This window comes from Pan paniscus, chromosome 1, assembly GCF_029289425.2.
Source record: "Pan paniscus chromosome 1, NHGRI_mPanPan1-v2.0_pri, whole genome shotgun sequence".
NCBI classification, from domain to species: domain Eukaryota; kingdom Metazoa; phylum Chordata; class Mammalia; order Primates; family Hominidae; genus Pan; species Pan paniscus.
Window position 1 is genome coordinate 90544450 of NC_073249.2, and position 26943 is coordinate 90571392.

Genomic DNA, 26943 nt, shown 5'->3' on the forward strand with positions numbered 1-26943 from the left:
TTACAATTTACAAAGAACTTTCAAATACAGCCTCTTATTTGATTCTCAGAAGAACTCTAAGAGGTAGACAGGATGACTATTATCCTTTTCTTTTTTTCACAAATGAAATACTAAAGCCCATGGAGGTATAAGAAAATTTTCCCAGATCACAAATCTAGAAAGTAGAAGAGTCAGGATTTGAATTGATGTCTTTTCCTGTATGGTTTAGTCTCTTTCTAATGGATGGCTTTATTATAGGCAGAAACTTGGCCAGGCGCAGTGGCTCAAACCTATAATCCCACACTTTGTGAGGCTGAGGTGGGAGAATCGCTTGAGGCCAAGAGTTTGAGATCAGCCTGGGCAAAATAGCAAGACCCCATCTCTACAAAAAATTAAAAAATAAATCATAGGTAAAAACTTAATCCCATTTACTCCATGACAGAGAATGAGCCTCCAACGAATATGATGAAGACATAAAATGAAAGGGAAAATAAACCAAAACTGTCTAGTTCTTTTGCCCAAGATCTTATTCAGTCCTGGACTGTTTTCAGAGCTGAAGATTTTGGTTATTATTATTAGCTGGAATTTCTCCAAAATGCTTGGTTCAGGTGCTGTATAAAGATACAAGACATAAGTTCAAGATATAAATTTGGGAGGGGCAAAACAATTACAGAGGAATCCTGGACTGTACTTCATCCTGAGAGTCCTATGTCTTGAGACTGTCCCTGATTCTGCCAAGAACTGAAAGTTCATATTTAGTAAGCTGAAGAATAAGCATAAAAATGATCCACCTCACTGGCATCCTCCTATGTCTTTTCATTCCTAGATCGCACTTGCAATAGTCAAGAGAGGACATTTCCAATCTAGAACTTCATGGTCCTTGCCTTTAGTAGAAAACAAACAAACTAGCAAGCCTTGAATACTCAGAAGCATTCTGTTACATGGTTTTATATTTATTTTATTGAAATTGAACATCTCTTTTACAAATGCTAATAAATGAATCTATTCATTCTCTCATTTATTCAACCAATGTTAATTGAGCACTTACTATTACATGCCACTTAACCAGTTTCACTCAGTTTAATGAAGCATTTCTATAAATCCTTGAGCACAGATGTTTCTATGTATATTGGAAGCTGTGTTTGACAATTGAGTAGCAATTGCTGATGCTGGAAAAAAACTAATGTTGCAAATATTTCTTGAGTAATTATATCAGTTGTTTTTGGGGTTTGGCTTAGGATGTGGGGTCAGAAGTCTGAAGCCTTTCCTGGTTCTCTTAATCTTCAAGAGAAATGTGACCTGCTGCTGAGTCGAGATAAATAATCCTGTGTCCACAGCAAACAGAATCGCCACCAACAATGGGATAAAAAATTGTAGCCAGTACTTCTCACGCGGAGCTGTAGTGGAACACAGATGCAATGAGAAACATAATTCATCTTGGGAACTGAAGAATGAGGTTCAGAGTTTCATCCTCCCTAAGAGAAAGACCAAGCTTTGTCCTTCATTTTTAGCATGATGTGGCATCCAGAAGCATAGAGAAAACACTCAGATTAACACTAGGTTGAGTTGCTCTGTTGGTGCTCCCTGGAGCCATAGGGAGTCCTAAGCATTTCCTCTTAACTCCAGTAGCCAGTGTGCCGTGCCCAGTGGGGAAGACAACAGGAAAGATAAACCCCTTCTTGGAAATGACAAGACCAGAATTCACATATAATTAAGGGGTGGAAAGGGGACAAAGTGAGGACAGGGGTCTTCAATGCCTATTACTCAATCAATCAATCATCATTTCTTACATGCCTGTTAGGCAAAATGAAGAAATTGCACTAGTTAAATTGCCTTCCAATTCTATTATTTTGTGGTTCTGTTAGTCTGTTTATACACTGTACCGATTTTTGTGATTAGTCTCAAATTATAGAGCCTCAGAATATTACATCCAGAAATCATTTAAAGATCACCTAGACAAGTGATTCTCAATATTGGCTACCCATTACCATTATGTGAAAGACCTGTGAAAAATACGTATACCCAGGCTGCACTCCAAACCAATTAAATAAGAATCTCAAGAAATGAGACATGAGCATCAATATATTTTTTAAGTTAACAAATGATTCTAATGGAGTCTAGACCAAATATTCTGTTTTACAGATGAAGATACTGGAAGCCTAGAGACAAGTACATAGCACTTCGGTCTCAAATTAGTTAACAGAGAACTGCTAGGACTTAATTATGTATTTTGACCTCATGCTTTTTTAAACATTATTATGTACAAAGTGTGTGAAGGAAAAGTCTAACTTTCTCCTTCAAAAGTGAATACTTCACAGGCTCCCTCTCTTATAAAGAGTTTGGAGAGAGCAGTTTTTCTTACAGGCCATAGAGGCAGTCCACCTCCCTACCCTCTCCGTATCAAGTCCATTCCCTCCTCCCTCAATACACAGGCACACAGCTTACTGACATGCTGGTTTCCTTTCCCAGCCCTCCTAAGCTGGAATGGGCTCCTCAAGCTCTTTATATCCTTTCTTCATTCAACTTTGAAACTTTTTTTCAATTTGATAAATATAAGTGTTTTCCCCAGGAGCAACAGATGACTTTGAGATCAAAATAGTAATCACAATCTGTTATGCTTGGGTAGTGCTTAACAGTTTACAAAGTCATTTCACAAATATTACCACATTAATCTTCATAAAAATTTCATAGTGTAAGCAGGTATTACTATCACCAATTAACAAGTCAAGACTTTGAAACAGAGATTGAGATATATACTATCACCCAGGTCTCCTCATTGCAAGTCTAGTAGGCTTTCCAGTGTATCACAGGTGCCTCCCTTCTACAAGCTGCAATTGCTCAGGCTCAGAAGTTCTCTCTTCCTTCCCCTGCTATGGATGCTTTTCCTTTCCTTTACCAACTCACCTTTTATTACAGTAATGTTGAGGGGCTCAGACTCATAGTCCAGCTGCCACACTTTGCCCGTACAGTAGTAGGTTCCACTGTCTTCAACTGTGGCATTTGTAATGGAGATGTTGTGGTTCTCATACCAGTACTTGAGAGCTTCACCATCCTTATAATAGATCACCTTGTACACATCCCAGTTCCTCCAACCATGGCACCTGAGGAAGAGGGGCTGACCCTCCATCACCACCTCAGCAGAGGCCTGAAGGAGCAGCCAGTCTGAAGAACATTCATTACATTATTTATTTAACAATAAATGAAGAGAGAGAGAATGAATAGATAAAAGAGAGCCACACATAGAGCATGTGTCAGAAACTATGAATTATCATTAACTCACTTTTTGGCTCATAAAGTGGATTTTTAAAGGGCACAAAATAATGCTTAGAGCCTGTCTTATGTATTGATAAATCCTTTCCCCTCCTGAAAAGTCAGTCTGGGGCCACAAAGCCTCTCGGACCTCCCTGCTGAGTCCATACATGGAACACTTGAAAGCCAGAATTCCTTTCAGATCTTCTGTTGCTAGTTCTAGTTAGTTAGGGGAAAATAAACAGTCTTTCTTGGGAATTTTAGCTTAGGAGAGTGTCTATTTTGTCCTCTCTTACCTTATAGAAACTTCCCAGTTCTAGTGTTAATTATAGTTGTCAAAAAAAAACTTCTTCAAAACATGTATAATTTAAATTAATTACTTATGTAATTCTTTATTTAATGTCCTCTTCCCATACAGCTCTGTGCTCCAAGAAGTCAGGGACCCTGTCTAGTTCTACATTCTATTCTGAATGCCCAACACAGTATTTAGGAGTTGGTAGCAATACTTAGGAGTTGGTAGGTACTCAACAAATATTTGTCACTAATGAGTCAGTGAAAGACAAGAATCACATTCTATGGTTAATGCTTTTGTAAAAATTAACAAGCATTAATTAAAGGAGAATTTTGAAAGGAAATATCGCTAGCATAATAAGCATAATTAATTTAGGACCAATCCTTGAGGACTTCTCTAGAACCTACTCCAGGAAATAAAGAAGCTATTCTACACTGCTTTAGTTTGTGTTTGGAATTTACATATGGAGGTTGAAACATTTTTTTTCACTCAAGAGAAAAATATAGACTATAAAAGAGACCTATTGGTCACTATTCAAAATCATTAATTTGTTTATTCAACATTTGCTAATTAAGCCACATGTGCCTAAGCATGCTATGCTAATTGTTAGCAGTAGGAGTGATAAAAATGAAACAAGCATGAAATATGTGTTCTTAAGTAACAATAGAGGACATAAGGAAATGTACCCAGATATGTTTCATAACGAAGAGTACAACCTAATATTCAGGTCATGGCATATGGATTATGCAGAGCAAAACTTTAAGTCAAACCTTTTGATCCTATTCCAGATACACAGCTCTTTGAAATGTTCACATATATGTCATGCTGTTTGACCACATAATATATACCTGAATCTAGGCAGAAAAGATAGAGGAAAATAGGGTGGAGGAATAATATTGAGAGATGACTAGAATATTGAAAGAAGGCATACAAGTAATCAAAAGGGAAGGGGGTAGAAGAAAAGAGATGCAGGGGTCTTTTTTATTTATTTATTTATTTTTTGAGATGGAGTCTTGCTCTGTAGCCCAGGCTGGAGTGCAGTGGCGTGATCTCAGCTCACTGTAACCTCCACCTCCTGGGTTCACACCATTCTCCTGCCTCAGCCTCCCGAGTACCTGGGACTACAGGTGCCCACCACCACGCCTGGCTAATTTTATATATATATATTTTTAGCAGAGATGGTGTTTCACCATGTTAGCCAGATGGTCTCGATCTCCTGACCTCGTGATCCACCTGCCTCAGCCTCCCAAAGTGCTGGGATTACAGGCGTAAGCCACTGTGCCCAGACAATGCAGGGGTCTTAAAAATGAGAGGCCTTGAATCCCACTCTGGTGTCCTAACCCTTGGAATAACCTGTTTTTTCCCATCTTCAGATGAGCCATCCCTCACATGAGAGATCTGTATCTCCATATCCCTGGAACTTACCACTGAAGACTTCCAGGTACACAGGTTCACTCTCATTAACTTGTTGGTGCTGACATTTGTATTCTCCACTGTCCTCAAATTTGGCATTCACAATATTCAAACTTGAATTTGTCTCTTCTGAAAGGCTGCCATTGTGGAACCATTTGGTGGAACTGACTTCAAAGAAATTGTTCCCATTACATGTAAGAGTCACATTCTCTCCTTTAAATATTCTATTCCATGGAGGGTTCAAGGAGACCTTAGGTTTCTGAGGGACTTCAAGAAGATAAAAATATGAAAAGACATGCAGAGAGAAAAAAAGTCATTGAAAACTGTCTAGGCTTAAAAGTACAAACGAAGCAATATTCTGACAATCAGTGGTCAACCTGTCCTTATTCTGTTGGTGATAAGACCCTGTTTTGATTTCTAGGGGAAGGAGAAATTAGTATTGGTGCCCCAGGGAACGCCCAACACAGGGAGAAAGACAGGACACATATGCAGGAGATTTAAAAACAAAGAAACCAATTCACTATGTGATTTGAGCTGACTCACTCTACTTCTGTTAATTTCAATTCAGTATCTGTAAATGAGGACTGCAATCTCTTTTGAGGTAGAAACACTATCTGCCATGTTCAACCATTGTTACATTAAATATTTATTATGTGAATGAATGAGTGAATTATGGATGGATAAATTTACTGGACTGGATGAAATATAAGGTTTCTCCAAGCTCTGAATATTTATGACTATTTAATTGTAAGTATATACAGAGTGAAAAACATATGTCAGTTCCAGAAAGTAGTGAGAGGCACTAAGAAAGTCAGTCTTGAATGGCTTCCTGGAACAAGGGGATGTAGTGCAAATTTGAACAGAGACAAAAGAAGTAGATACATGGTGATAACAAAAGGGTGATAACAGACGTGGTTATTGACTAAAACAGAGGAGAGAATGACTTGAGAGAATGCAATGAATCAGGGAAAAAGAGAAAGACAAGGCAAGGTGGAGAGGGAAAGTAGGCTGGCCAAGGAACAGATTCATACTCATTAGAAAGCAGAAGTGATGGGACTAAGAAAATAGTGAGAGGAAAGCAATGCCCAGACATGTTGAAACACCAAGGGAGCAAGAACAGAGGACTCACCTGCTAACACGCCATCTGGAGCTGCAAAAGTCCAGAGAGGATACATTAGTGTCCAGCAGTCTTCTTCATCGCCAGAGGACTAGAATCTGGGTGTGGGGATATGATCTACATCCATGGAATTTTAAGGACCAACCGTCTTTTCAGGAATCAGAATCAGGGGAAGAAAGAGCTTCTTTCTCTCCTCTACCCTCATTTCCTTGGTAGGAAATTTGCACTCTGGAAGATGCCAGAGCAAATGCAAGGAACCAAGCTTTCAGTCTGGCTTCCTCCTTAGGTGTTGCTCAGCCCACTTGCCTCTGCTTTCCAGCTTGGCTCCACTACAGAGTCCCTGGGAAATGCCCAATAGTTCGCACATGTCCTAGAAAAAGTCACCACCCACAGTAAAGCTTCCTACCCCAGCTGCTCCCCAAATTCATTTGGGCCTCCCTGGGAGGGGTAATCGAATCTCTACTTACCGAAGAACAGTAAGGCTACACACAGCAGAGTAGGGGATTCCATGGCAGGAGCCATATTCTTCATGGGCTCCTGGTGCTTACTGTGCTGGAGAGATCTAAGGCTTCAAATATAGGCTTAAAACCAAAAAGCAGAAGGAAATGTTTTCTGTATCATATCTTGTTAACCCATCAGCTGTGCCTGGTTTTGCTTCTTTCTTTAGAGATAATATTCAGGATGGTGCCCAACTGGGCAATTTAATATTTACCCACTTACTCCACTCCCTATCCCACCTCCACATATACACCTGGAATCTGGTGAGAGAGAGGCATAGGTCTAGCACAATCACAAGCCTTTCTTAATCTGTCAATCAGTGTACAACTATTTAGTTTACAACTTAGAAAAGTGGGATGCAAGGGAGGGCAGAATAAAACAGCAGCAACTAATTACTGAATACCAAACATATGCCAGGTGTTATCCTAAATAAATCTGATATTTCATTTATTTTTCACGATAATCCTATAAAGTACATACTATCACTATCTACATTTTATAAACAGGAAAACTGAATCTTAGTGAGGTTAAGTAACTTGTCTTGGGGTGCCAACTATTAAATAACTAATTTGGGATTCAAACACATAAAATCTAACCCCTAAGTCAAACTCTTAGTCATATGATGTACTATTCATTTATACATATTCAGGAGCATGGCTAGCAACTGCCAAATTCTTTTGGGATTCACCAGAACTACCAACACTTTTCTTGTTTAATTTCTTGCTGATCAGTTAGTGCATAAATCCACAAACTTTCATCTGATTCACTGATGATCCGCTGTCTGACCAGCCAAATTGGAAACATTTTCAGAGACTCCTCTTTCTCTACTGTGCCCTAATCTGGCTCAGAACACAGGAAGGCAGACGTTAAACCATAAAGCTACTTATGGGGATCTAGGCCATATAATTTATTTTATTTTACTTCCTAGCTTTTGTTTACTTTTAATATTATAATTTCCCAACATGATCTCCCTTTCTTCTTTAAATACACAGCAGGGCCTTTCTCCAGGATTCCTTTACTAATTCTTCTGTTTTTTTGCTCTAGGTCAAGGCTCAACCTTCTTCCAGGATCTGATATTAATGATAATACTGGAAATGAAAACTCTATTAACGTCTATAGTGGCTTGTCATTTGCAAAGATTGCTTTTAAATGAGTGTTCTATTTTATCTTTACCAAAACTCTGAAGAAGACAGGGACAGTATATTTAAACCCACTTCACATCTGAAGCACTTGAGGAACCATTCTATCATACCTTTCTCTTCCCCACAGACTGCTGAATTAAGTCTATTGAATGAAACCAGTCATTCCACATGAAGATCTAACCAAAACCTTTAGTTTTCTATGGAATTAGAAAATATAAGGCTAAAAAGGTTAATAAATAGGAATTTAAGTTTCAGATAAGAAAGATTAGGTACTGAGCCCAGGACATGCTATGTTTTAATGACAGACCTTAAAGGTAACAGCAAGTTATTTTGAAAAGTACAAGTTATTTGTGTTTTAAGCTCTGAATTCAAATGTTCCTAATTTTTATGTGATTGAAGGTTACCTGTATAACAGGGACAATAATGGTATCCAGGTCATGATTATATTATGAGATTTAATAAGATAAAAAAGAAGTAAAATGCATTGCACAGCATCTGGCATGTGAAATATGGTCAATAAATACATTTTTTTGCCTTCTTTATTATCATTATTTATTAAAGACTTATAGGAGAAATATGAATTTTGACTGGATTAAAGTTATTGTCAACCTACATAGTATGTTTAATTTGATAAACAACATCTTATGCTAGTTTAATATATCTACGCAATCTCAATCCTCTCCACAGTCACGAAGAAGAGAGCATAATCAGGAAAGAACAGAATGCAGAAAGTTGTTGGATAGGATTGGAGAAGACAAGGAGGAGGAAATAGGGAAGATGTAGTTTTAAGGTGCTGTCAGAGGGCAATATTTGAAGCCCTAAGCCCTGGAAGAGACAGGGAAAGATTCTACTTTACCACTTTGTTGAGACTTTGCCAGGGGAAATTTGGGTTCCTTTTTCCTAGGACAGTGAACCTACAATCAAATTGTCCCTCAGAGAGAGTCATTTTACCATGACTCAAAGAGTCTATTTAAAGGCTTCCTCTGAAGTCGTTATCTAAATAGCTCCTACTTAGATGGGAGATGGAGCAGGGCTCATCGAGAGGTACTATTCCTAGTTCGAAGAGTATAAGCTTTGGAGTTAGGGAGGCCACTTTCATTTCGAAAGCTTTCTGAAACTTTGGATTTATCATTCTAAAGCTTTTGCTTAAGTGTCCGGTATTGAAATAAAGGAAGTGCTTTGGTAGCAGTAACAGCAAAAATGTAGCAGTCCAATAAAAGCAGCTCATTAAAGCCTAAAAAGCAACCAAACTACCCATCTTCCCAGCCCACCCCCCCACCCAAAAAAAGCAAACCATTAACAGCATCGGAAAGAAAAAGCCATACCCTAATTTCCATAGCATATAACTACAGGTACCCAAAAGAACAGAACAAGAACGCAGAAGGAACACATTAACACTAACATTAAACAAGAGCTCTATTCCTCCCTGGAAGAACGGGCTGATACACCGTTGAATTCCACAGGTTTTTTATCTTATATATAAAAAAAATGTCCTTCAAGTTTCATATCCATTATCTGGGTGGAGTGTGCTGCTACTAATTTCTCATACCCAGCCTGTCCACATCAGGAACACACGTTCACTGAAATCAATAAGGCGTGTCTAAATTTCAGTTCTTGCTTCTGATTCTGGGTACAGGCATGCTCAATACATAAAGAGTATCACTATGCCCAAACTTGGACCTGTTATTTGATGTTGGGAGCCTTAATCTATATTTCATTTTGTAGCAGTGGAAAAATGAAACAAATGGCTGTACATGAGCTACAGGGCCTGAGGACTGTGAGGTGCCCCTGCAACTGGATCCAACGTGAAAGGCTTTGGGCAGGAACTTTTGTGTTTCGGGACGTGCCTGGCAGAGGGAGGATCAAGGCTCAGCCTATACAGTGTGTTAGCCTTTATGTCCTTCTCCAAAACTGGGAAGCAGAAAAACCAAATCAATCTGCTGGCTTCCTTCTCTCTCTCAAAGTTCTCTAAAACAAGGTGAGGTCCATATAAAATTGAATATGAAATGATGAAAGTGCAAAATGCCTGTCTGCTCGTGATATTTATGTACCTAACAAATGTTGATCTCTCCCTGAGGATCAAATACAAGGCTAACTATGCAACATGTCCTATCTATTTTCCTCCTACCACCAACTCTATGTAGTTAAGAATAAGGAAATCAAAGCATGAAGAGGTTAAGTAACTTGTCCCAGGGCACACAGTTGCTATGTAAAGGAATTAGAATTTGAACCTGGCAATATGTCTTAAGAGCCCATGCTCATGACCAGATAGATAGATGATTGATTGACAGATAGATAGACAGATAGATAGATAAAGATGTCTTTATTCATTGAATCTACACTTTGTGATTAAGTGCACATGGATTCATAGTCCTCATGCAGAAATTCCTTGGATTCAAGGGTTCCATAACCCACAAATAGGAAATCACTGATCTAAACCAACTTTCTGTTCTGTAAGTTCCCTTTCTTGATTCAGGCCATGACATCTCAACTCACAGCCACACAATGTTGGTACTGTTGGTATGTTAGCTATGTATATTTCATGGACATGCCTAAAGAGAAGAAAGGAGAGAGGGATTCTTTCCTTTTTCCTCTATGTTATTAGGGCCAGGAGGATATCAGCTGCATTTACTTTCTTTTGCTACCCTGAACAGGAGTTTCTGCTTAAGAAAGAGCATCAATAGCAGATGCTGACTGCCTGTTAGATTTTCACAAGAAAGTCAGTGACTTTCATATTTTTTACTTCTTGTCTTGACCTGAATGGGTCTAAAAGTAATAAATCCAAAGGAAATAAATGGAAACTCCCAGGACTACTAAAGAAGAGAGTGAAAAGGGAGGTTCTAGTTTCCTTTAAACAACCAGCTCTCATGTGAACTCATTACCATGGGGAAGGCACCAAGCCATTTATAAGAGATCTGCCTCCATGACCCAAACACTTCCAACTAGGCCCCACCTCCAACATTGGGGACCACGTTTCAACATGAGATTTGGAGGGGACAAAACATCCAAGGCATATCACTGAGCATAATCTACACTCTTTTATAGTGCATAGGTGTGGGCATCTAGATATCAAGCTGCCTGTCTTCAAGATATGTAATCAGCCACTCACACTTTGCCGATGAAGCATCTCTGTGGTGTCTTGTAGTTAAGGGTACAATCTGAACCACAAGGTGGACTCAAACAAATTGATCATGACCTCTACCTTATAAATAGTATATTTCAGCCAAGAAGCCCAAAGGGCTTCAAACTTACCTTCATGTCTTCCAACAGATACAGATGTTAAGTGAGCTGACATTTTCTTCATAATGGGGAGAACAATATTATAAGCCCACTGAGGAAGATCCTTAAGGAAAGTTGTAGTATAAAAAAGTTTTCCTTCTTTAAAAAAATTTTTTTTGAGACTGGGTTTTACTCTGCTGCCCAAGCTAGTCTCGGACTGCCAGGCTCAAGTGATCCTCCCACCTCAGCCTCCCAAGAAGCTGGGATTATGGGGATGTGCCACCATACCCAGCTAAAAAAAATACCAGAATATCACACTAAATTTTTAAAAATTAAAAGAATAAAAATAAAACTTTAGCCATAGATAATTTAAAGAAATTAAGTGCAAGATTAATTAAGAGTTCAGGCTAGGAACAAGCTCTAAAGTTTGAGTCTCGGCTGTGACCACTCAAACTCTTTTTGCCTCAGCCTTCTCACCAGTAAAATGGAGATAGTAATAGTACCTACCTTAAGGGTGGTTATCAGCATAAAATGAGGTAATGTGGTGAGGTGGTTAGAACAGAACATATACTAGTTTTCATGAATATTATAATTATTTTGCAAGAAGCCTTTGGTTAGACTTGAGAGCAGCAGAGAGAGAGCCTCCTTTCCCATCCTCCAGGTCTGTCCTGAGGATGAAGAACCTGGAAGGCCACTGGTGGGTCCAGAAGGCAAAACCTTGTTCTCACAGGATGCAACCAGGATCACACAGCAGTAGTCATGTCAATGAGACAGACATCATCACACACATAACCACACCCACACCTCCAACACACACATGCCTGCAGAAGTGGAGTTAGGAAGTTTGAAGATCATTTTCAGGTGTGGTACTAGACAGAGAAATCCCCATTGTGCAGAGTCAGCCCTCAAGCCAAATGTAGTGTAGGCCAGGTTTATTTTATGCTTCCTTACAGAATTACACAGTTTCAAAATGGAAAGAGAAATCTCTTAAAGGAATCCTTTTAGGCCGTTAACAGATAAGGATGAGAGATCTTAGCCCAGACCAGGACATTTGCATTTTAATAGGCAACTTTTGAAGACCTAATTTTTCAGGACTCTGGCTAAACAGTTCTGTGACCCGTGTGTTTCTAGTGCGTGAAAGAGGGTATGCGTGAGGATGGGAACAGTGGGAGGGGCAGGACGCATTCTGAAACTTTCTCATCATACTCTGTGTTACCACCTACAAAAGGCCTTTAGGAAATGTAAGTTTATGCATGAGAATGTATGTATGTGTATTGAGGGTTGCTTGTTTCAATGATGAGTATACAGGAGACATTTGTAGCATTAGCAGGCAAACAAATGCCCTGCAATACTGAAGGCAGCCTTGCATACTAAATAATTGGCCTGATTCTGCACATCTTTTCAATGTGCAGCCAGATATTTTATAATTATCTGAGCCTTAAACACGACTGTGAAAAACACAAAAGCATCTTTTGCATTTCTCATACATACTGTATTTTACAGAAAAGAAACTACCATGTATATTGAGGAAAGATTATTCTTGGCTTTTACTGGAAAAACATCCTTGAATTTTTCACTGTTTCAGAAAATCAGATCACCTGTAGCTACACTGTTCATGATATTTGTGTCACCAATACCTTATTCTCATATCAGTCTGTTTTTGTAGCACTCATATTCATGAAGGACATATTTTCTTATTATAATGTTATTTCCCTTTATTTCTTCTTTATATTAAAACTGGGAATTTTACTGATTAAAAAATATATGTGTGTGTAGGTAGCAGAGGTAGATCCAGTTTGAGGCCCTGAAACTTAAACAGTTTAAGGGGGCTTCCTTTAAAAATCCAGTAGAAATTTTTGAATACAATATTAGATATTAAAATTATTATTTAGGACAAGAAAGTTAATCACAAAAGGTTAAAAATATACCAGCTGACAAATGACATAAACATTATAAAATTCATCAAAAAGTAAACAGATATTCCACCATCCTCTTCCTTTTCAAAATATTGTTATTACATGTTATTTGATCTCCTCTTCCTCAGACAGAGATATTGTAATATCATTTTTATAGACAAACTAGAAATATAATTTATTCTTTTCTCTAGCATCATTGATCACCACTTATTTTCTATTATTGATTGTTGGGAGTGCATAGAGTATGCAGTTTCACAGCAATATTCTCACTATTTGTAGTATGGTTACAGGTTTATGCCTTACAAACACAGGAATAAATGCATGCTATCAAATGTGATCTTATAGGATTGAAAACCACTGCTAAATTCTGAAGAAGAAAAAAGGGCCAGAGAAACATGGAATAGGGGCCCTGATCCGCAGTTTCCAGTGATATTCATCACAATTTTTCCTTTGTCTCTTCCAAAACAGGAAACACTTGCAGATTATCATAGAGGTTCAAGAAAACAAATGAATATTGAGTGTCTGTGATTAGAATATTAGACTGAATATTAGAAATAGATGCAGTGACATAAAATTTGGGACATTTTGGTGGTCATTCCCATAGAATAGTGTTTATTATAATTAGGAATTTGTAAGTTTTTTAATTAGAAAATTTGTACATTTTTCATTGATAATAAATAAATGAATATAAATATGGATCATTCAGATGACCATTTCATAACCAAAAATTGCATCTTTATTTCAACATCTGCATTTCCATTTTTTTGTTTGCAATTTACAACTGCATCTAGTGACCGACAAATTAAGTCATGCTGCACCTATGAATTAGGGTTTTATGTTGTTCACAGACAGGTGGACAAAAGAAGAAACTGACACAAGGCCCACCCTAGAATGGGCTGCCAAACGCAGAACAACCCTCTTTATCATAGGTAATAGCACAGTCACGTTGCAGAAAGATACATGAAGAAAATCTTCTCTGCATGACCCAAGGGGCAACAGTTAATTAGAAGTCTATAGCACAGAATGTAAAATAAATAATTTTTATATTCTCAATTCCTAAATTGAATTTATACTAATCAACCATATATTTCAATAATCTCATGATGCCAATTTATCTTTAAGAGAAAAAAGATAACTTCAGAATTATCAAGGGCTATCTCATTAAAGTTAGCATTTGATTGTAGTTTGCTGGTAGAATTTTGGCTAATTATATTTTCTAATTTTTCAGAATGAGCAAACTATGTCTTGAAGTTTATTAATAGTGTTTTTTATAATATACTTTTCCAAACAGGCAATCTCTGAGCTTGAATTATTATGGACAAATAAAGAAATGGCTTAAATATGGATACAGACCTGTTACTTGATCTTTCTGTCACTAAACCTAACACAAAAATTTAGTTTCAGCATAGGAACATTCTTCATCATATATTTTCATTTCTTTGTTCAACAAGTATTTATATTCCAAGCACTCTGTCATTTGCTGGTGATACAAGAGAGATAATAAGCAAACAAGATCTTTCCCCTTGGGGAGAAGACTTTCTATTGGAGAAAACAGAAAATAAATAAGTAAACAGAACAGTGACAGCTTGTGACTAACGTTTGTAAAAAGTAAATAATGTTGCTCCATAGACGTACAAGGACAATCGGTTTTAAATAGGGTTAAGAAAGGCCATTTGATGAAAAATGACTTTTAAGTAGAGACTTAAAGTACGAGATAGGATGAAACAAGACAAAGGCTGGAACAAGAATTTTCAAGCAGTGGGAAGTTGAAAGTCCCCATAAAAAGAAAGACTTTGGAGAATTGCAGAAATTAAGAGAAGGTTCCAAGTCTTTGCTATTGTGAATAGTGCCGCAATAAACATACGTGTGCATGTGTCTTTATAGCAGCATGATTTATAGTCCTTTGGGTATATACCCAGTAATGGGATGGCTGGGTCAAATGGTATTTCTAGTTCTAGATCCCTGAGGAATGGCCACACTGACTTCCACAAGGGTTGAACTAGTTTACCATCCCACCAACAGTGTAAAAGTGTTCTTATTTCTCCACATCCTCTCCAGCACCTGTTCTTTCCTGACTTTTTAATGATTGTCATTCTAACTGGTGTGAGATGGTATCTCATTGTGGTTTTGATTTGCATTTCTCTGATGGCCAGTGATGGTGAGCATTTTTTCATGTGTTTTTTGGCTGCATAAACGTCTTCTTTTGAGAATTGTCTGTTCATGTCCTTCGCCCACTTTTTGATGGGATTGTTTGTTTTTTTTCTTGTAAATTTGTTTGAGTTCATTGTAGATTCTGGATATTAGCCCTTTGTCAGATGAGTAGGTTGCAAATGTCCAACAGTGATAGACTGGATTAAGAAAATGTGGCACATATACACCATGGAATACTATGCAGCCATAAAAAGTGATGAGTTCATGTCCTTTCTAGGAACATGGATGAAATTGGAAATCATCATTCTCAGTAAACTATCGCAAGAACAAAAAACCAAACACCGCATATTCTCACTCATAGGTGGGAATTGAACAATGAGAACACATGGACACAGGAAGGGGAACATCACACTCTGGGGACTGTTGTGGGGTTGGGGGAGGGGGGAGGGATAGCTTTAGGAGATATACCTAATGCTAAATGACGAGTTAATGGGTGCGGCACACCAGCATGTCACATGTATACATATGTAACTAACCTGCACATTGGGCACATGTACCCTAAAACTTAAAGTATAATAATAATAAAATTTAAAAAAAAGAAATTAAGAGAAGGACATTAGGGCTGAAGCATAGCGAGTAGAAGGCCAATGGCATAAAACGAGATTGGAGATACACATAGGGGCCAGATCATGAGGGCCTGGCAGAACATGAAAAAGTGTTAGGATTTTATTTGAAAGCTAAGAAAGAGCCACCGGACTGTGTGAAGCAAAAGAATGCACATACACAGACACACACACACACATACACAGTGTGTATGTATATATATTCCCCTGCTTAATACAGTTTGATGGCTCTTCATGTATGTCTTAGTCTATTTTCTGTGGTTATAACTGAATACCTGAGACTGAAATTTATAAAGAAAATAAATTTATTTCTTAAAGTTCTGGAGACTGTGAAGTTCAAGGTCAAGGGGTCTATCTGGTGAGGACATTCTTTCTTAGTGGGGACTCTCTGCAGATTCCCGAGGTGGCACCGGGCATCACATGGCAAGGGGGGGCTTGAGCATGTAAGCTCTAGTCTCTCTTCCACTTCTTTTAGAGCCACCAGTCTCACTCCCATGATAACCCATTATTCAATTAATCTATTAATTCATAATTAGGTTAATCCATTCATGAGGGCAGAATCTGTATGAACCAATTACCTCTTACAGGTCCTGCTTCTCAATACTGCCATACTGGAAATTAAGTTTCATCACGAAGTTTGGAGGGGATAAACACTCAAACCATAGACATGTATATGTATAGTATATGTGTATACACCCACATTCTCTCAACGTCTACCGATCTATCTATATATAGATAGGTATGTCGTCATGTAATCTGTAGGTTTTTTGAGCAGATATTGGGAAATGGTTAAGAGTCAAAATATGATGATAGATAGTCTAGAGAAGTGGTAGTATAGATAAAGAAAAGTTGATGGGTTTGAGATATATATTAATGGGACTTACTGACAGATTGGAGGGCACAGACAGTATAAAATATGATTCTTAAATTTCTGGCTGTAATAACTGGGTAGACAGTAATTACATGGTGAAGACTGGGGAAGTACTAGATTTAAGGGAAGTACTAGAATTGGGGGAGAAATCAACCAAGTGTTCCGGTTGGGAAGTATTTAATTTGAAGCATCTTTATTGTATCTAAGAATCTGTGCTAAATAGGCAGTTACAAAAAAAATGTTGGGAGACCAGTAGAAATGTCTATATTAGAGATACAAAGTAGAGAAAGTAGAGAATCACTGGCATACTTTAAAGCCACTGAGTAAGATGAGGTCAGCTGAAGAGAGAGAAAAAGAAATTAAGCAACAGAGAAAGTCTCAGAGCAGAACTCTAGGAAATTTCAATATCTTGAAGATGAGTATCAGAAGACCCAGAACAGAGGCTAGAGAAAACAGCTGGTAAGGTAAGAAAACTCACAGGGAATTATGTCACTAAAACCAAGAAGAGAGTACAATTCTAGAGGAAATCGTTAATTACATTGAATCTTGTTGAGAGGTGAAGTAAAATAGAGAATACAATTATCCTCTGAATCTAGCAATATGGAAGTTTTTGGGACTTTAGCAATGGCAGTGGAGTAATATGTGTAAAAAGCAAACTGACGTGGGCTAAAAAAGTGAATAGGAATTGAGGAAGCATAGGCAACATGTGCAGACAATGTTCTGAGAAGTTTTGCTGTGGGATGGTGTTATAGGAAGATGTGGGGTTAAGGGAGGATTCTTGTTTTATATAAGATGCTGGATTGTATTTGTTAGCTAACAGGAATAATTCAGTAAGCAGAGAGGGAATAAGGGAAGTATAAGTTAAATAATTGAAGAAGTTAAGCCCTTGCATAATCAAGAAGAGAGAAGTGGCTTTCACTCATTCAATTTAAATCTTTCTTGAGCATAACACAGGTGTTTCTGCCATAACATGTAACACACATTTATTTTTTTAAATTGTTTTGCATTCTGCAAAAATAACTAAAACTAACAAGTCTTTGAGAGGAAAAAAAAGACTGTTACAGATCATGAAAACCTACCATCAGAGCAGTAACATAAACATTAGTATTTCTACCAAATGAACTATGCAGTTAAAAAGATATATTAAATTTGTAATAAATAAAATTAACAGTAAATCTAGGACTTGATCACTTTCAAAGGTTGGTGGAAGAAGATGACAAAGAGAAAATACACAAAAGCAGGGGAAAACCAGAGAACAAACATGCTCAAGATACACTTGCGGTAAAACTAAGCCAAGAGAAAACCTTGAAGTGAATAGTTACTGTGCAGAATATTCTATTCCTTGCCATGTTCTACTGTGCTAGTAAGATTTGTGTTAGCTGTTCCTTGGTAGTTCAAAATATTAACTTGCTAGAAAAAAATCTTGTTTCAACCAACTTCAATGTTATATTGACATTATTCCTTGGCTTGCCTATAGCATATAGACTAATTTGCATTTCAGAAAAATGCATTATATCAGAGAAACTGCAATGTATTTCTTGATTTGTTAAGCAGTTGCCATGTGCATAGCAATATGTGGAATACTGCGTAGAATACAAAAATGCAGAAGAAGGGAGTTCATCCAAACCACAATGACTTTATTAAAAACTTGATTTCCATAAGCAGGAAGAATAATGGAGAAACTAGGATGTGTTCTAATAAAAATATGAGCACAGGTAACTGTTAATATTTTTTGAACACTGACTGTATTCAGGCATTGTGCTTTATCCTATTTAATACTCACAGGAATCCTATGAAACAGGTACTATCAGCATCCTTGTTTTTAATGAGGTAGAGAGGTTTAGATTATACAACTAGTGAATGGCAAAGCCAGGATTTGAAGCTTAGAGGTCTGAATGGTAGGGATCTTAAACATGAGGAAGAAAGGCATTCAACAAGGTGCTCCAGCACTTTGGCCACAACATTTGGGATAACTTAATTATTCCCTCCAATAAGTTGAGAGTTTGTGGTCATCTTTTGACTTAAAATTTATGAGGCAAGATACTGATGGAGAATCTGACACTGCTAGGGTACTGATGGAGAATCTGACACTGCTAGGGTTTGCAGGAAAAGGCAGGTTAGAAGTAATGGACCTGAGAGAGAGGGTGCTAGAGTTAGCCTCCATTGTGTGGCACCTACTTAAGTACCCCTGAGTTAGGTGGGCATAAAGGAAAGTGACAAGAACTTAAGCCATATTGTCCCTCTCCCTCAAAGGGGACACTCTCTGGGTGAGGGGAACTCTAATAACAAGAGGCTCTGGAGTGGGCGGCCTGCAATGAGAGCAGAGGAAAGTAGAATTGATTGAACCATAAGTTAATAGGTCATTCTTTTTGCTGTGCAGATGCATGGGACATAGGTTCTTCTGGAGAACCTACAAAGGTATTCCCATGAGAGCACCTATATTTGAATCACTGCAAATGAGAAAGAACAATGAATAATGCTAGAGAAATGGTGACAACTAGCAAAAAGGTTACACTACCACAATCTGACCTCCACTTATGAGGTAGTGTTCACACAGGAATAGCAGTTAAAACAAAACAAGGAGCCGACAGCTAATACAGCATGGAGAGTTGCTTTCTTCTTCCTACTCTCAAGGAAGGGGCTGATATCCGGAAGAGGGAGGGATGTGAGTAGTGTGGCCATCACCCTTTACCTCCCAACACATAACAAGCCACTGGAGCCATAAACTTACCCCATGCTCGGTGGTAGACAGGTGGAGGATGCTGGAGACTGAAAAGAATTTTGAACAGAAGATAAAATTAAATTGATTAATTTTATAAAATCAAAATTAATTAGATTTGATTGTGCCTAATAACTCCAATGAGACTGTTTTAGTAGCATAAAGTGATTAAAAGGTTATGGAATTAGTCTAAGAAGTCATTAAGGGAGGCTACTGCCCAAGAAGAATGGGTCCACAGCAGTAGTAGTAATTTCAAAAATAATGATTTCATGTTTACACCTCACAAGTTGAGACTTCTTTCAACACAGTTGTGTGTATGAAATGGAAAGATTGTACTACAAGTGTGCTAAGGTCCTCTGCAGGCCCAACATCTAGATGTTTTCTGGCAATTAGAATTGCAGGAGTTCAGGAAGATAACAGTTCAGTTACTTGAACAATTTGGTCCTAAGGTGGCTTCTAAAGAGCAGTGACTGCTACTGGCTAGTTGATGAGTCCTTCATTCTCCTATCTTGCCTGCCAGGTTGACAGTTCAAGATCTACAGTAACCTTGCCTTCTATGCCTCTGACTCTGAGCTGGCAGAAAAGAAAGAGCAGCAGGAGGTGGTGATAGATTTGAAAGTGGAAGTCAAAGAAAGAAAGGAGTTGGAAGCAGAATAGTGGAAAGATGGCAGGACTGACGATAACCATGGGATATTTCTTAGAAGTGACTTGGGGAAGACATGTTATTTCCAGTTTCCTAATCAGTTTTTATCATAAGTCTTAAAGTATAGGAAAAATGTTAAAAAGGAAAGGACCATAGACATAACCAATTTAAATTTCTTCATTTTAGGGATTGAGAAGCCCGAACCCCTCAGAATGTTTTGTGAGAATTATATATCTAAGCAATTAATTAGTGGAAAATGCAGTACTAAATTATGAGGCTCCTGTTGTTGTTTCTGCTGCTGCTTTAGTTGAAGATACAGGACCAAAGAAAGGATGAGAGAACAGACGCCCTCAAGGATTATTATAGTCCATCATGGGGAGAAAGTCAATTAAAAAGTGAACAAATTATTGAACAAAATATACCAGGTAGTAACACAGAGAGAATTAAATTGGAATGATGAGATAGAGTTAGTGGATGGTTAAAATATTTAGGTTAATCACATACTGAAATGATAAGAGTGCAGTAGAGCTCTGTTGACAACCCAGGTTAACTGAATTACCAGAGTAAATGACATTCACCATCGCTTCTGCAGCGCAGACTGACAGATGCACACTACGTGCTAAATGACCACATCTAGTAAACTCTAACAGAAACACCAGGAGATAGTAGTGTCACAAAACCAAGGCAGAAGAGCATTTCAAGAGGGAGAGTGATTAATAGTGTTAAATGTTTCAGTTATGAAGTAGGGAAAGAACCAAGAATAGTCCGATGAATTTGGTAATTAGAAAAATCTTGGTGTAGCCCCCATGATCCAGGGTCTGTGTCTCTACCATGCAAGCCCTAGATCTCAATGGTAAACTCACTGGAGCTGACCAGTCTCTGAGACATTACTCAAACTTACAAAATAACTTAGAATGTGAATGTATTCATTTTTAACAGTAAGTGTACCAGACCAGTCATTTCCATATGGCTTTCACTTTCTGGTGAATGTAAGCAATTCATATATTAAAATGCATGCCAGAAGATTACTTATTGCTCTCATATTACTCCATTCTTACCTTATCATAGCATGTATCACAATATATGAAAATTGCATCTTTCCTGGTCTAGCTCCTTATCACATCCTCACTGAAGTCAATGACTATATTAGTTTAGTTCATTGCTCTTTATCTGATACTCAGCACAGCAGAGAGCATGCTTAGATTTTTAATATGTATTTATTAGAGAGGCAAATGAGCAATTAATTCATTGATTATTATATCAAGATATTACAACCTAATAAATCATCCTTTCCTTCCTCAGAGGCAAGTCTTTATCTATCTGCACACATATATAATATATAATTTTATATTTATATATAAATATACATACATATGTAAATATGCCTATATACATATATAATACATTATATATTTATATATAATACATTATATAGTTATATATAATATACAATATATGAAATAATATATATAACTATGTGTATATAGACATCTATAAATATGTTTATCTACATGTACATATTTATATATGCATATTTCTAAAAGAGCACTAGAGAATGCTGGACAACTCCTTATCTCCAATTATTCATCCTTTGTGGAAACCACCAATCTTGTCTTTGCATCTGTACTTAGAAAAACCAGCATCCAGGACATATTCTTTAATTAATTTCTATGGTAATTAGTATCACAGAATATTTTCTTTTATGACCGATGGCCTGCCAGTCCTCTTGAGAATATGTAAAGTATGGGAAAGAGATGGACTTCTAATACTCTTTCTACAATTCTAACCACAGAATATTTGACTGTAAATTTAATTAACTAGAAATACAGTATAATAAAGTCAATGAGTAAAAAGGAAGCTGAAATTCTTTGTGCCACCTTAGTCACATGGCTAAAGAAAAGAGAGTCTTCTTTGCCCTGCCTTTTACAGTGTGTTTGTGAACCAAAATTCTTGTCCTCTCAGAAGCCACAAGCAATTTGGTTTTACATGGCACATGCATGGCTATGTAGTTGGAAGCATGAGTTATTTTGACATGCGTTATTCAGAATTTGTGGCCAGCATGGAGGGAAATGAAAAAATGCCCTAGATTTTTCAATTGTGCATCATTCTTTTCTCTTTTGGGCACCATCGTTTACTCCTTATTTCTAGAGAATTAATCTTTTTTACTTAGGAAATCACTTATAAATTTGCTTCAGTTTGCAGGTACTGCCTCCTCCCCCTATAATATGTTCCTGACATCTCATATATCTGCTAATTATAGGACATAGGCTTGCTGGATTATGACTATTTGTAGTCAGAATAGTTTCTTTCACTGGATGTAATAGAATATACACTGGATCAGAATTAGAAGATTGAGGCTTAAATTCCAATTTTACTCATTTTTAGCTTGCACCCCAAGCTAAATGATGAAAGAAACTTCTTCTATATAAAATAATTCCATTGACTAAATGTAAAAGAAATGGCATGATTAAGAAAGCACCGTTTTGCAACTCCTAATTTTAAATGATTTAGGCCGGGCACGATGGCTTACGCCTGTAATCCCAGCACTTTGGGAGGCCAAGGCGGGCGGATCACAAGGTCAGGAGATCGAGACCATGCTGGCTAACATGGTGAAACCCTGTCCCTACTAAAAATACAAAAAATTAGCCGGGCGTGGTGGCGGGCGCCTGTAGTCCCAGCTACTCGGGAGGCTGAGGCAGGAGAATGGCATGAACCCGGGAGGCGGAGCTTGCAGTGAGCCGAGACTGCGCCACTGCACTCCAGCCTGGGCGACAGAGAGAGACTCTGTCTCAAAAAAAAAAATGATTTAGACAAAATTTATCAATAAATTAAATGATAAAGGTTGATGGATCCATTTGAATGGAGGAGCAAGCTGTTGCCACCTGAAATATTGATCAGTTAGCTTTTGTGCATGCATTTAAATTTTATTTATTTATTTATTTATTTATTTATTTATTTATTTTGGTGGCTGGGTCTCACTCTGTCACTCAGGCTGGAGTGCAGTGGCATGATCTCGGGTCACTGCAACCTCTGCCTCCCGGGTTCAAGCAGTTCTCCTGCCTCAGCCTCCTGAGTAGCTGGAATTACAGGGGCGCGCCACCACGTCCTGCTAATTTTTGTATTTTTGGTAGAGATTGTGTTTCACCATGTTGGTTTGTCCAGGCTGGTCTTACACTCCTGATCTCAAGTGATCCGGCTGCCTTGGCCTCCCAAAGTGCTGGGATTACAGGCATGAGCCACAGTGCCTGGATTAAATTTTATTTTTTAATAGACAAATAATAATTGTTTGTATTTATGAGGTACAATGTAGTATTTTGAAATCAGCTTTGCTTAGAGTAAGACAACAAAACAGTATGTGTCTCCTGATTAGAGTTCCCAGATAAAATACAGAATGCTGCACTGAATTTGAATTTCAAAAAACAATAAATAATTTATTTTGTATATTCCATGCAATATTTGTAACATACTTATCCTAAAAATTATGCTATTTATTTAAAATTAAAATTTAACTGGATGTCCTGTATTTTTGTTAAATCAGACAACTTTACTTGATTATCAAATTTATAATTTATATATATATTAAACTGATATATACACCAAATTCTATGTGTGTTTTTATATATAGTTTAATATAGTCCATAGTTTAATATACTATATTACAGGTTATAGTATATCCAGTTTAATATATCTAATATAATTTAATAAGCTGAACCTGAATCTAATTAAGCCTTTAAAACTAATTTCCAATTTATAAAAAGTACAGAAGATATAACAAATTTAATGATACTATGAGTAAATGCCATCTAGAAAGTAAGATTTTGACCTGGCTTTTTAATGTGTAAATGAGACTTTTTAAAATATGGGGGCAATGGGATGTTGAAATACCCTTGCCCTCCAGGCAATATTTGGTAATGTTTAGAGACATTTTTTATTTTTTCCAATACAGTGGGAAAAGAGAGAAGGATTCTACTGGCATCTGTCCTCTGGGTGGGTAGAGGCCAGTGATCCTGCTAAACATCTTGTAACACAGAAGACCATCTCCCCTCCTAACTCACCTCACACCCACACACGTACACACACAACAAAAATTAGCAGGTTCAAAGTGTCAACAGCACCACTGTTGAGAAACCCTAGTCTAGACTCAAAAAAACTTTTAACGAGTTACAATCAAATGCAATAAGCAGTGCTCATTTGAATCTTGATCCAAACAAACCATATTATTATAAAGAGCATTCCTGTAATAAAAGTCAAGGCAATTATTTAAAAATTATAATGTAGGAAAATGTTTATTGATATGCGAAAGTTTCAAAATGCATTGCTAAGAGAAAAAGTAAACTGGATATAAGGAAGTTTGTATAGCATGATCTCATATTATTAAAAAGAAGAAAGGCTACAAAAGTAATAATCATCCCATTTTTACCATAAACATAAATACATGTGTATATAGACAGGTGCACACATATGAATGCATAAAAGATTAGAAACCTATTCATCAAAATGTTAATGATGTTGATTTCTAAATTGGAAATCACAAGTGATTTACGTTACATTATTTTTCCTTTTCTGTTTTTTCTATAATGAACAAGCATTATGTTTGTAATCAGAGAGAAAACAGGGCCAACTCAGAATTTAAAAATTCTTAGTTTGGGTTGAAGGCCCTTGTGGGCTTGTCCCCTTTTACAGAGTGGCTGAAATGTTACTCAAACATCTCACATGGGTGCAGAGACTGTATGAATGGAGAAGGATGTGCTGAGCCAGAAATTAAACTTATTGGAAGTTCGTGGCTGTTTCATTCCCCCTCCAGCAGGATCAGAGAATGAACCAAAGGGAGCACAAGGAAGGGCTCTGACAGTGTCTTCTCCCCTTTCCCAGTGTGGTGTGGGTGATGGATCTCCCTAAATGGAAAAGTAAGGCTGAGATGTATGTCAGTGAGACTCAAGGAAATTTGCTGTAGGCTGAAGTGGGATGACAGATGTCTCGGCCCCTATAACCTTTTGATTACCCTGATATTATTTATATAAATAAGTTTCAGGAAGCTAGCTGCTCTCCAATACTGAGAAACTTAAATTTAAGGTCCTCCCTTTGTATGCTTACCCAGTATTCACGTGGTTTACTTTATTAAAACTCAATGCAGTATTAGTTTCTACACTCCAACAATCCCCAACAGTCAGTAGGCAAATGAAAACATCTCCTTCATCAGCGACCCACATTTCTAATGAAACTCTTGAGACCAGCCTTCAGGTTCTACCTTCCTTACCTCTTAGTAGCATGGAGGAATTCTCAAAAGGATGATCTCAGGTGACTTGGGGCAGAGGGATTCTCTTCTCCTTGGGGAAAATAAATATACACAGCTCTTGAAATCTGCAGTTTAAGAGACTGTATTTTTTCCCTGGGCCACTTCTCAAGCCAAATGAGCCAATGTCCCAAGCCTCAGGAACATAGCAACAATTTGAGGCTCTCTTTGATATTAGAGAGAACTGGATTTTTCTCATTTTGTGTGTTTTTGCTTCCGTTGTAAATGCCTCTTGAATACAAGGTTTTTTCACCTGCTTTCTCTGAGTAGACTCAGTCCTTTCATGCCTTTTAAAGATCACTATCTGGAAAGTGCTTCCTTCTCCTTCCTATTGCCAAGGTCAGAAGCAGCGAGTGCTTTTGGCAGAAGTAAATGAAAATGAAACACCATGTGCATTTTTCAAAATCTTACTATTTTCCCTGTATGGTTTTCAGTATTTGATTGGTTATATTGAATCTCATGTCCATTAATATTACATTTCTTCATGCTTGTCTTGCTGTGGTAATGGATTGAAGGACATGAAATTTAGCAGAGACATAATAATGATCTTCAAATATTTGAAGTGCAATCATATTGAAGAGAAAATAGAAAGTGGAATGATGTGGGAGGTGGTAAGTTGCAAGGAGATAAATATCGAGTTGATAGGAATTAATATTTTCTAAGAATTAAAGTCAATCAAAATAGAAGTGATGATAGTACAGCTATATTAATCTATATAATGAAATAATGTGCACCATTGGAAATAGAAAGAGTGAGATAGATCGCAATACTATTATGGAAAGTAGTCAGGATATAATATATGGGAAAACCTAGTTGTGAATTGGTATGTACTGCCTAATTCCATTTGCGTAAAATTGAAATGATGTGAAAATATGCATGATTGTACATAAAATATTTCTGGACAGAAATAAACAGCAATACTAACAACAAAAACCCATGAATCATCTTTACCTCTGGCCAAGAAAATGTAGAGGAGAAAATGAACTTTTCCATTTATATCCTTCTGTACCCATGCTTTTCCCCCTATGAGCACTTTTATAATTTAAAAAGCCTGGTTTTATTTTTCAAGAAGAGTTTGTATCTTTAAAAAAAAAAAAAAAGAGGAAATGCTTATTTACAAGGTAATGAATTTCCAATCATTGGAAGCACTGAAGCAGAATTTGAGGGACTGTTCATGAGAAATGCTGTGCTTTTAAAATTACCACCTAACGCTAAGGTCCTATGATTCAGTTATATTCAAAGGACTGAAAACTATGAAGCACCTGGGCTTTTCTAGCTTGCTTCCAATTGGAAAGACTTGAACAATGAAATGAATAATTTTAACCTCTGGCCCAGAATTCATTGTCAGGTCTAGGCAGAAAATGATTTCTCTAGAAGAACATTTAAAAAAAAAATTTTAGGGGTAGAGAGATATTTTTAGCTAACAATCCAAAATACAAGGGAACAGAAAGTGTTGCAAAATGTTGTTTTTCTCAGTGACAAGGATTCCACAGAAGGAAGTTGGCATTTTGTTTCAGCTATCATGATCCTACTAATCTAGCGTTATCACTCATGAGGACCTTTGCTATCTTGGTGAGTCATTGTTTACCTAAGGGGATGATGAGAAAGGAGTTGCAATTGCAGGAATGCACAAACTTAGTGCAATCTTTTCTCTTCTGTCACCTATTTATTTTTTTCATTCTGCTTAGTGTAGGTAGGATTGACTTTCTAGTTACATAGACATTTGAGGTTTATCTTGCTCAGTAATACACCATGAATATCAGTTACATAGGAATGGTTAAGAACTGGCCCGTTCCTACATCTTCAAGGAAAATAAAC

General features: G+C 37.3%; 1 protein-coding gene across 1 annotated transcript; it reads right to left on the bottom strand.

Moving 5' to 3' along the window:
• Positions 1-921: 921 nt before the first annotated feature.
• Positions 922-25410, bottom strand: FCER1A (Fc epsilon receptor Ia). Its single transcript, XM_034951929.4, has 7 exons — positions 25090-25410; positions 19202-19239; positions 6518-6631; positions 6063-6083; positions 4946-5200; positions 2884-3141; positions 922-1376 (listed from the first exon to the last, which is right to left on the bottom strand). Exons 3-7 carry the CDS (start codon positions 6579-6581, stop codon positions 1192-1194), a joined length of 783 nt encoding a protein of 260 aa, XP_034807820.3. The 5' UTR covers positions 6582-6631; positions 19202-19239; positions 25090-25410; the 3' UTR covers positions 922-1191.
• Positions 25411-26943: the final 1533 nt, after the last annotated feature.